Here is a 12,172-nt window from a genome sequence, read left to right as displayed (position 1 = left end):
GATTTTTTTTAACTTTTATTTTAGGTTTGGGGTTACCTGTGCAGTTTTCTTACATGGGTAAATTGCATGTCACTGAGGTTTGGTGTACGAATGATCCCATCACTTAGGTGATGAGCATAGTACCCGATAGGTAGTTTTCCAATCCATTCCCCCACCCCACCCTCCCCCTCTAACAGTTCCTAATGTCTATTGTTCCCTTCTTTATGTCCATGTTTACCCAGCTTTTAGCTCCCACTTATAAGTGACAACATGTAGTATTTGATTTTCTATTCCTGTGTTAATTTGCTTAAGATAATAGCCTTCAGCTGCATCCATGTTGCTGCAAAACACATGATTTGATTCCTTTTATGGCTGCTTAGTATTCCATGGTGTATATGTACCACATTTCCTTTATCCAGTCCTCTGTTGATGGGCACCTAGGTTGATTCCATGTTTTTGCTATTGTGAATAGTGCTAGTGCTGCAATAAACATACAAGTGCAGGTATCTTTTTTGTAGAAAGATTTATTTTCCTTTACACCCAGTAGTGGGATTGCTGGGTCAAATCATAGTACTGTTTTAAGTTCTTTGAGAAATCTCCATGCTGCTTTCCACAGGGGCTGAACTAATTTATAATTCCTACTTTTTTTTTTTTTGAGATAGGATCTCACTTTGTCACCCAGACTGGATTATAATGGTACAATCTTGGCTCACTGCAGCCTCTACTTCCCTGGCTCAAGGGATCCTTCTGCCTCAGCCCCAGAAGTAGCTGGGACTACAGGTGTGCACCAGCATGCCTGGTTAATTTTTGTGTTTTTTGTAATGATGAGTTTTCCACCATGTTGCCCAGGCTGGTCTCAAGCTCCCCGAACTCAAGTGATCTGCCTACCTCAGCCCTCAAAGTGTTGAGATTATAGGTGTGAGCTACCATGCCCAGCCTGGTGTTCCCTTTTATGCACAACTTTGTCAACATGGTATTTTTTTACTTTTAGTAATAGCCATTTTGACTGATGCAAGATGGTATCTCATTGTGGTTTTGGTATTGATCGTGATTTCTCTGATGATTAGTGATGTTAAGCGTTTTTTCGTATATTTGTTAGCCGAATGCATGTCTTCTTTGCAAAGTGTCTTTTCATGTCCTATACTCATTTTTAATGGAGTTGTTTATTTTTTGCTTACTCAATTGTTTAAGTTTTTAAAATAGATTCTAGATATTAGGACTTTGTCAGATGCATAGTTTAGGAATGTTTTCTCCCATTCTGTAGGCTGTCTGTTTACTCTGTTGATAGTGTATTTTGCTGTGAAGAGGCTCTTTAGTTCAGTTAGATCCCACTTGTCAGTTTTTCTTTTTGTCACAATTGCATTTGGAGACTTGGCCATTAATTCTTTGCCAAGGCCAGTGTCCAGAATGGTATTTCCTACGTTTTCTTCTAGAGATTTTATAGTTTTAGGTCTTACACTTAAGTCTTTAATCCTTCTTGAGTTAGTTTTTGTATATGGTAAAAAGAACGAGTCCAGGTTCAATCTTCTGCATATAACTAGCCAGTTATCCTAGAACCATTTATATAATAGAGAATCTTTTCCCTTTGCTGTTATTGTTGACTTTGTCAGAGATCAGATGGCTATAGGTGTGCAGCTTTATTTCTGGGTTCTTTATCCTGTTCCATTGGTCCATGTGTTGGTTTTTGTACCACTACCATACTGTTTGCTTACTGTAGCCTTACAATATAGCTGGAAGTTGGGTAGTGTGATGCCTCTGGCTTTTCTTCCCCCCCCCCCCCCACCCCCCGAGGATTGCTTTGGCTATTTGAACCCTCTTTTGTTTCCATATGAATTTTAGAATCATTTTTTTTTCTAATTTTATGAAAAATGACGTTGGTAGTTTGATAGGAATAGCATTGAATCTGTAAATTGCTTTGGGCAGTATGGCCATTTTATTAATGTTGATTCTTCCAGTCCATGAGCATGGAGTATTTTTCTATTTGTTTGTGACATTTCTAATTTCTTTCAACAGTGTTTTGTAATTCTTGTTGTAGAGATCCTTCACCTTGGGTAGCTATTTTTTAGGTATTTTATTATTTTTATGGCAATTATAAATGAAATTACCTTTTGATTTGGCTCTCAGCTTGGACATTGTTGGTGCATAGAAATGCTACTGATTTTTGTATTGATTTTGCATCCTGAAACTTTACTGAAGTCAGTTATCTGTTTGAGGAGACTTTTGGCAAAGTTTTTAGGGTTTTCTGGGTATAGAATTGTATTGTCTGCAAAGAGTGATAGTTTGACTTCCTCTCTTGCTATCTGAATGCCTTTTATTTTTTTCTCTTGCTTGATTGCTCTAGCTAGATCTTACAAGACCACCTTTTATTTACCCTGAAAGGGACCTTTACCAAGCACTTTCACATGCATTATCTACGCTGATCCTCCCAACAGCCTTGTGTAATATATGGCCCCTCAGCATTGACACTGATGCCATGTGGAAGCACCAGGAAATGATGAGAAGGGAATAGGCTTTGAAACTGGACAGACTTGGGTTTGTTTGCTTGGGCCTTTCTACCTTGTCATGTGGCCTAGGGATGTAACAGTACCTCTTTTTACTTCTGCCTTTTATTTCATAAAAGACAACCAACAAAGGAGGAAAGGAGGAGAAGAAAGAAATAAGTGGGCTATTTTAAAGATTGAGGCTGATGATGTAATGGATTTCATGAAATTTTAGGAACATATTTGGACAATAGTTTTTTCCTTTCCTTTTATTTCAATACTTTTGGGGGTACAGGTGGTTTGTGGTGGTTACATGGATAAGTTCTTCAGTGGTGATTTCTGGGGTTTTAGTGTACCCATCACCAGAGCAGTGTATACTGTACCCAATGTGTAGTCAGAGAGATTAATTTAGATGACGACATCAAGATTATAAAAAATCTTAACAATCTGGAACCAGGGTGAAACGAAATGAAGTTTTTATATTTGAATTGGAAAGAATCCTAATAAGTAGCACACAGAAATAGAAAACACAACTTAATGCCGTTACCTTTGTGAACGTGACCTGGAACAAGCCACTAGACCAGCACGTAGGTTAGTGTTGACTTGCCATATAAGGGGGAACACATTGGTCTTCAGTAGGCTTGAATTTACCTAATCGTCCTAGCGTTTGGTCCAAGTGTCTCCATCTCATCCTCATGCTCACAAAATGCCCCCATGACTCCCTCTCTCCTAGGGCTGGTTGCCCCCACAATGTGCTTCCATCATTAACAGCCCATTATTTTATTTTCTGTCCATTGCTTTCATCTGTCTCCCCAGTAGACTAGGTGCATTCTGAGAGCAAGAACTGAGTCTTATTTAAGTCTTTGAATTTCCAGAACCTACAAAAATTGTCCAAATATATGCAAAGGCGTAAGAATAATATAATAGACTCTGGGGACTCAGGGGAAATGGGTGGGAGGCAGGTGAGGGATAAAAGACTACACATTGGGTACAGTGTCCTCAAGGCCAGGCCTGTTGCTTTGTCCTGGTAGGTACCTAGAAATTAAAGTTGTTCGCCTAAACACTCCCATTCTGTTAAGCACATCTTACAGGGGTCACAACTAGGCCCATTAAGCATACTGATCATCAACAGAATGACTGTTATCTTCTCTTACCAAGGAAAGAGCTCAAATTTCTCCTCCCCTATCAGTTAACCTGCTGAGGCCACTCCTAATTACCTATACTGGCTTTCAATGTGTGACTGATTGCAACTATTGCTTTTTACAAAACTACCCCAAAACTTAGTGGCTGAAAACAGAACACATTTATTATCTCCCAGTTTCTGCAGATCAGAAATAGGGTGTGGCTTAGCCGGGATCCTTGGTTCAAGGTTTTTCACAGGCTGCTGCAAGGCCGGGACTGTGGTCCCCTCAAGACTAGATGGAGGGATGATTCACTTCCAAGCTCATTCGCATGGCTGTTGGCACCATTCAGTTCCTCAAAGGGTGTTGGCAGAGGCCACCCTTAGTTCCTTGCCACTTGGATTTCTCCATAAGGCAGCTTACACATGGCAGCTGGCTTCATCAGAACCAGCAAGTAAGAAGAGCCCCAGAGAGGGAGAGAGCAAGAGAACAAGACAAAATCACAGTCTTATGTAACCTAATCTTAGACTCACCCATTGCTTTTTGCAATATCCTACAGTCGACCCTTGGTATATGCGGGGGATTGGTTCCAGCATCCCTGTGTATACCCCAATCCATGCATGCATACTGAAGTTCTGCAGTTGACCCTGCAGAAGCCACGTATTTGAAAAGCTGACACTCCTTATGTGTGGATTTCTCATCTCGCAGATAATGTATTTTCGATCCATCCATGTTTGTTTGAAAAAAAATCCATGTATAAGTATCCTGTGCAGTTCAAACCCATGGTGTTCAAGGGTCAACTGTATTTCTTAGAAGTCAGTCACTAGGTCCACCCCTTAAGAGGAGAGGATTGCACAAAGGTGTGAATACTAGGAGATGGGGTTCATCTCAGAAGCTGTCTGCGACTGTGATGAAAGGGTAATTCAGTTGGGGTGCATGAGCAAATTCACAAGTAAAGATGTTTTGGTCTAGGTGAAAAGAGGCTTTAGATAAGATACATCTCTTAAACAAATGACACCTAAGCAAAGCTGCTTGTGTACAGTAGGTGCTAAATAATTACTGTTTTTCTTTCTTTTACCTTTTCATTTGGGAATAATCTCTAAATCAAAGTTGCAAGAAGAGTGACAGAATCTCATATACTTTTACAGATTCACCCTTTGTCAATTATATTTTGAATACATTATAAAATATGTCACATGGGAGGACAATATTTGTAACCATCAAAACTTTGGAGCCTGGTGAGAGGTGTAGGCTGGAGTCATATTGGATCTCTGCCTATGGAATTGTCATCTCTCAAATGCTTGCTTTTCCTCTTCTTCCTCCAGAAAATCCTGAGCGAGCAGCTTTGTACTTTGTTTCTGGCGTGTGCATCGGGCTGGTGCTGACCCTGGCTGCTTTGGTGATAAGGATCTCTTGCCACACAGACTGCAGGCGGCGACCCAAGAAGAAGTTCCTGCAGGACAGAGAGAGCAGCAGCGACAGCAGCGACAGCGAGGACGGTAGTGAGGACACCGCGTCCGATCTCTCCGTGCGGAGACACCGCCGCTTCGAGAGGACTTTGAACAAGAACGTGTTCACCTCCGCGGAGGAGCTGGAGCGCGCCCAGCGGCTGGAGGAGCGCGAGCGCATCATTAGGGAGATCTGGATGAATGGCCAGCCTGAGGTGCCCGGGACCAGGAGCCTGAACCGCTACTATTAGGGAGCAGCAGGACCCCGGAAACCACTGGAGGCCGCCTGGAAGGGAGAGGATCTGCAGGGACAGTGGGCACAAGGAACTGAACCCAGCTCTGCTAATATTGTGATTTCAGAGAAAAACCAGGACATGCCCCTTTTCTAGCCAGGGGGATTGCTCCTTTTTAGCCAAATGTATGGAGAAGTAGAAAAATCAAAGCAGTTCATCAATCTTCCAGGTCTTGAAATGGTGCTGAAAAACCCTCTCCAACACTGTGGATGGAGATCGGAGAAACGCGACTTTGGTTTCTCTTGATTTCTGAGGATCTCAGAAGTTTCTGCAGACTTCCTTGCTATGTGTTATTCCTTTGCAAAAGGAAAGATCATTATAGCGTGAGGGCTGGGAACAGCAGGGTGAACTTAACCCAATAAATGCAATTTCCTAAATGACTCCATGCCATGGAGGTGATTCGGATTCAAATAGCGTGATCCATGCTTATTATTTAAGGCTGATTTTTAAAATCTTGATTTGCAAGGGCAACGCCGTCCATTTTAACTGGCACCTCAGGGATTAAAATCCTATTTTTTAGTATACTTCCCATCTCATTCATGAAAAATGAATAGAACTATTGTATTATGGGAGATGTGTCAGTGAACTAGAAAATGTCAATAACCTCAAAGGATGAAGGGTTTTTATTTTAAATAGTTTATAAAATATATATTGACATGCATATTTGAAAATGCTGCATAAAAATAAAAGTGGTGTGTTTTCCCCCTCTTTGGAGACAAGAAAATTTTATTATGATTCTAGATAATTGTGATTTTAAACACTTTGTTTTTTTCAAAAAAGTTTGGATTTCAAAGAAAAGAATGGAAATGGGAAGTAAGGATTAAAGCCAAAGTTAGGATGGGAATTAAAAAAATAAACATTACATAAAATCTTTTTGGTTTCATGTCTGTCTCTGTGGTTACCCTTACCTTAAATGACAGCTCTTTTATATACATGGGTATGGGCTTTTGCCAGACCCCCTCAAGGATTAGAGTGGGGAGATGGTTCCTGTGTGATAATGGGCTTTTCACTTTCTGTAGGTTATATGTATGATTGCTATAGTTGTTAAGCAGATAGAGGAATAGAAGACTTACCTAAAGCTAGAAATAAGATGGTAGCCCTTATATGAAAAGAAGTTATTAGGGAAGGAAGAGAAGCCAGGCTCTGCCACATTTAGAAACAGGTTACAGAGGACAGAACATCCCCTAGGCTGGTAAACAGGAAGAGTGAGACCTGTCTCTCTGTTTACTCCCTTCTTTTGATGTGGAGTGGGTTCCTAGTCAGTCTATCTGGGTACTCCAGGGACTTCCTGCTACGAGGGTCTCCCCTGTTCATTGACTTTGTCACCATGTTTAAGAGGATGGTCAGGAGACTTCCTCCGGTGAGGTCTCTACTGCTTTAGCAACCCACTTTTTGTTTTAAGGACTCTTGGAGGGCTGTCTTAAGAACCGAACAATCATAATCATAATCTCTGCTTGCCAAGGGGGCAATAAAGTTCACTTGAAACACTCAGTCGCTGGCCCGATTATATAATTTTGCGTGGCTGGCAACATTGGCTGGCTGGTTACAAGTGCCAGAAATCTTGCTGAGTCAGCATCCCTGAATCTGGATCCTTGCCCTTGTGGTTTCAGTCCCTTAGCAACAATTGCAGGAATCATCCGATTCCTCTGGGCTTTAGATTAATGTCATCTATCCTTGTCTCCACTTCTTAGAAAAATGGAACAATTGGGAGCTGATTTCCATCACCAGGGAGCATCAAAGCTGATTATGGGGTGGGATTATGAGCCTTATTGGGTAGGGAATGCAGTAGCTAAGGTGTTTGGGAGGGCTCCAGGGTGTATGCCTGTCTCAGTTCTCACTCCCATATCCTTTTGACCAAGTCCATAATGTTCTTGTAATTATGGTGGTGGGGACATTGTCTGAGGCATAAAATACACCAGGTAGCAGCTGCTTCACTTTCATGTAACAAGGATTACAGCTTTTCAACCTTTCCTATCTTGATTCAACCAATTCCACATTTTAGGGTTATCACTTCACACCTGGTTTTAATTTCTGTAATAGAACACTTGCATTTGCAACAGAAAGATATTCCAGTTAAGAGCATTTATTGATCCACACAACTGGAAGGTCATGGCTGGATCTGAGGCTTCAGAGATGACTGGATCCAGGATCTTAAATGCTACCAAAAAGTTGCTCTTTCTCAGCTCTCCATTTTGCTTCCTTCTGCCGCTGGTTTCATTGTCTTCTACTGCAGATGAAATTGTAACACATTTGTGTAATATAGTGTGTTCAGGTGCTTGCTTCTGATCAAGCCCCCCACACAGCTCACCCACTATGTATGTGCATATTTGGCACAGGTTCGTGGCTTGTTTAGCTCAGAAGTCAGAAGCAAGACACAATGTGGAAGAGATGCTTTTTTGGTGCAGGTTTCCTGGTCTTTGGAAGTTTCACAAAGAAGCACTAGTGGACAAAATTCTGAGATAACTTTCGAAGTAAAGATGACTTAGGAGCCCAATAAATCCTCTTCAGGCATTAATGCTGCCACCAACTTCCCTTAAGAGCCTCTTCCTGAGCTGCAAGGGACAGGTGGTCATTTTCAACTCATGGCATCTCTAAAGGCACTCAACTGAACCTTTGCCATGTGGCAGGGAGCACACCATAGGGACTTCGGGATTTACATAGTTTCAAATAAGGACAGAAGAGAAAAGAAACACCTTACTCTGTGGCTTAAAATATAAAATCACAGGAAGGATCTATGGCTTGGCTTGTGTAGGTCAATGGATGACATCACCAGTCATTGTGGTCAAGAGACTGAGCTTCTCTAAGAGGAAAGTGGAGATAGGATGCTAGGCAGGCACTCGCAATAGCCACTGCACCACTCTTTTCTGTCTTTCTTGGTTTTCCTACTCTCTCTCACAGGTTTTCTTTTTTATTTTTCTTAATGCTTTATCTTCTTTTCCTCAACCCTTCAATATGGGTCCATCCTTCTAACCTTGAAGCGCTGGTCTTCTCACCCTACATCCTGAGACATCTCATATATTGCAGTGACTCTAAAGACCACCTACACACTGATGACTTGAAAAATCTCTTTCCAGTCCTGGCTAAGTTTCATATTCATATACCCCACTGACCTCAACCACAGGAGACAATTGTCCCACGGGATAAATTTGGCAGTGTCAGGGAGACATTTTGGTTGTTACTGCTGGGTGGGTGGGATGCTATTTGTATCTAGTGGCTAGAGGCTAGGAATGCTGCTAGACATTTGATAGTGCCAAAGCCAGCCTTTCAGTCCTCTCCACCAATGCCCCAGCAGTGAGTGAAGAAATCTCCAAGTTATTCCAGCCCCCAGCCATATGACTCTTTCCAACCAAGCCTTAGACATTGTAGAACAGAGATAAATCACCCCTGCTGAGCCCTGTCCAACTTCCTAGCCCACAGAATCCATGAACACAGTAAATTGGCAGTAGTTTTATGCCACTAAGTTTATTTTCCCACTTTTATGAAGTCTCAGAAATATACTACCATACAACCTCTACCCTAAGGTTGGCCACCCTGAGGAGTCCTTTTTACATGTAGCAGGTTATGAATGTATTACTGTTCCCAAAGGATAGAGGAGCAAACATTTCTATATGCAGTATGCCCCTAAGTTTACAATAGATAGCTGGACAACTTCCCAAAACTGCACTCATCTTCCCCCTACACCTATGTTTCTACCTATATTTTCTGTCAGTTAATGATATGGTTTGGATCTGTGCTCCTGCCCAAATCTCATGTCAATTTGTAATCTCTAATGTTGGAGGGCGGGCCTGGTCAGAGGTGATTGTATCACAGGGGTGAGTTTGCCTCTTTCTGTTTTTATGATAGTGAGGGAGTTCTCATGAGATCCTGCTATTTAAAAGTCTGCAGCACCCACCTCTTCTCTCTCTTCCTCCTGCTTCTGCCATGTAGGATGTGCCTGCTTCTCCTTCACCTTCTGCTCTCATTGTAAGTTTCCTGAGGCCTGGCAACCATGCTTCCTATATAGCCTGTGGAATGATGAGCCAATTATTCCTCTTTTCTTTTTTTTCTTTTTTTGAGACGGAGTCTCGCTCTGTCGCCCAGGCTGGAGTGCAGTGGCCCGATCTCAGCTCACTGCAAGCTCCGCCTCCTGGGTTCATGCTATTCTCCTGCCTCAGCCTCCGGAGTAGCTGGGACTACAGGCGCCCACCACCTCGCCCGGCTAGTTTTTTTGTATTTTTTAGTAGAGACGGGGTTTCACCATGTTAGCCAGGATGGTCTCAATCTCCTGACCTCATGATCCGCCCGTCTTGGCCTCCCAAAGTGCCGGGATTACAGGCTTGAGCCACCGCGCCCGGCCTCCTCTTTTCTTTATAAACAACTACCCAGTCTCAGGTAGTTCTTATAGCAATGTGACAATGGAATAATACAGTTAATGACAAGGCAAATTACAAGGTTACCCAAATCAGAAGCCTGGGACCATTCCAGTTTCCTTCTTTTCCTTGAAGTTTCATGTATAACAATTAACAATCTTCCCAATTTTAAGTCATTAATATTTCTTACATTGATTCTTCCTGTACAGCTTTGTCTAAGCCCTTATCATCTCCTGCCTAAACAACTGGAAAAGGCTCCAAACTGTTATCTAAGTCTTGCCACCGGCAAAGCCATACTGAATACAGCTACCAATGTGACCTCTATTAAATGCATGGCTGCTCATATACCAATCTCTCTTTTAAATCTCCCATTTTTCCCCCATTGCTTATTAAAAATGTGCAAATACTTCTACATAACATACCAGGCTCTCCATAGAAGGCTCCTGCAGCTTCATCACCTGCCCCTCGTTGCTCATTCCTTTACATTCTGATAATATCGAATGGCTTATAGTTCTCTTCCACACTTTTTATCCCAATTGTTGCTTCTGTCTAAAATACCTTCCCCTCTTTCTCCCACTTTTCTACCTATCCTCAAGACTCAGCACAAGTGTTTCCTCTACCAGGAAGCCTTCCAAGACTTCTCCAGGCTGGGCTAAGTATTGTCCTCTAAGTTTCCACATATACTGTGCTTGTTATGCCCCTTGTTCCTACCATACTGTTGTGAAATTGTTCACTTGTACCTCAAAGGCAGGGAGTCGCCTTGTTATTGGGTCCCAGCAGGATGCACCCATCACATGCTTTCAGCAGATATTTGTTGAACTGTGGTAAAGACTATATTGTATTCACCAAACCCTGTTCTCTCTGCTTTCTGGACACATAGATGGACTATATTTCCAAGACACTATTTTGGGTAGATGTGGCTGTGTGACAGTTTTGCCAATGGAATGTGGCAGGCCTACCTAATTGACATTTGCCATTTCGATGCTGGTTGGCTCATATGATCTTCTATCCTCTCTGCTGGCTAGATGCAGAAGATTCAGCAAAGAATTCTGAGGCTCTAGAGGATGGTGGAGCCACAAAATGGAAGAAGCCTGGGTTTCTGAATGACCATACAGTGGGCCACTCACCGTCCAGGAACATCCACATTGTATTTTGTATTACGAGAGAGAGGCTGATGAAATACAACCCTGAATTGAAGGCTGGAAGGGCTCTTGAAGTCTCTGCTTCCAACTCTATCTTCAGACAGGCTTATTCCTAACTCATTCTTCATCAGTAAAATTGATCCTAAAACTTCAAAGGGAATTCTATAGAGCAGAGTAATCCTCTTATTTAGGTAACCATTTCCCTTTACTACTTTTAACTTCTTATGCTTCAATTGAAGTTACCTTATGTTCACAAAGGATATTCATTCATCCCCACTTATAATAATTCACGATAATGAACATGCAAAGTTAACGTGTTCCTTGCCTTTTTGCTCCTTGTGCTGAATAGTTTCTAATTTATTTATATGCTTTTAATGGTACTTCTCCCTTTTTATTCTAATATTTTATTTACATATATATACATTCTACTTTGTTGAAGTAAAGTGAGTCAGGCAATACCTTCCACCTATTATCATAGCTGTCACAAAAGCTTTAATATCATGTTTATCAGAGTGACAGTTCTGATAAAGGCAGCTAAACTCACTATTCTAATCAGCTTTGAGCAGAGCAAAATTAGCCTCATTTCCCATGTGTTTCCTTATCTTCTCAACCAGTGTTGAGATTGCACAAATTATAAAATGAACTCCTCTGAAAACCTGTGATCAGATATGGGGTGTCAATCTTTTAATTGTTTGCCAACCTGTATTAAAAGAAGTACCCTAAATATCCTAAAAAGAAATACCTGAGACTGGATAATTTATAAAGGAAAGAGGTTTAAGTGACTCATAGTTCCACATGGCTGGGGAAGCTTCAGAAAACTTATAATTATGGTAGAAGGGGAAGCAGGCACATCTTACATGACAGCACGTGAGAGAGTGAATGTGACCTTTGCTGCAGTTTGCAATAAATTCCTCATCTCCATGTGAGTCCATCTCAGCCTGGATTTCATTGTCCACATGACTACCAGCATTTTGGCCAAAACCATTCAGCAAATCTTTAGGAAGGGCCAAACATTCCTACATCTTCCTATATTCTTCTGAGCTCTCCAAACTGTTCCAAGCTCTGCCCATTACTCAGTTCCAAAGTCACTTCCACATTTTCTAGTATCTTCATAGCAGCGCCCCACTCCTGTTACCAATTTACAGTATTAGTCCATTTTCACACTGCTATAAAGAGATACCCAAGAATGGGTAATTTATGAAGGAAAGAGGCTTAATTGACTCATAGTTCTGTATGGCTGGGGAGGTCCCAGGAAACTTACAATCATGGCAGAAGGGGAAGCAGGCAGGTCCTACACAGTGGCAGATGAGAGAGAGCATGTGTCAGCACAGGAAAAACTACCATTTATAAAGCCGTCAGA

The 12,172-nt window shown here is 41.8% G+C and overlaps 1 protein-coding gene and 1 non-coding gene across 8 annotated transcripts in view; one reads left to right on the top strand and one right to left on the bottom strand.

Moving 5' to 3' along the window:
* EVA1A (eva-1 homolog A, regulator of programmed cell death) overlaps positions 1 to 6,194 on the top strand; it is a 76,105-nt gene extending 69,911 nt beyond the window's left edge. For all 7 annotated transcript variants that reach the window (XM_033175247.1, XM_033175245.1, XM_033175243.1 and 4 more), the window contains one exon: positions 4,906 to 6,194. In XM_033175247.1, the coding sequence (XP_033031138.1) occupies positions 4,906 to 5,279 (374 nt within the window). In that variant the 3' untranslated portion in view covers positions 5,280 to 6,194. The remainder of the gene's footprint in view (positions 1 to 4,905) is intronic.
* Positions 6,195 to 8,802: 2,608 nt separating this feature from the next.
* On the bottom strand, positions 8,803 to 8,935 carry LOC117063184. The gene has a single exon (XR_004428792.1). It is a non-coding gene; the product is annotated as a small nucleolar RNA U109 (small nucleolar RNA).
* Positions 8,936 to 12,172: the final 3,237 nt, after the last annotated feature.

Source organism: Trachypithecus francoisi, unplaced genomic scaffold, assembly GCF_009764315.1.
Source record: "Trachypithecus francoisi isolate TF-2019V2 unplaced genomic scaffold, Tfra_2.0 Lachesis_group17, whole genome shotgun sequence".
NCBI lineage: Eukaryota > Metazoa > Chordata > Mammalia > Primates > Cercopithecidae > Trachypithecus > Trachypithecus francoisi.
Note: the sequence above shows the minus strand (reverse complement) of the source record. Positions and strands in the feature narration are given on the sequence as shown.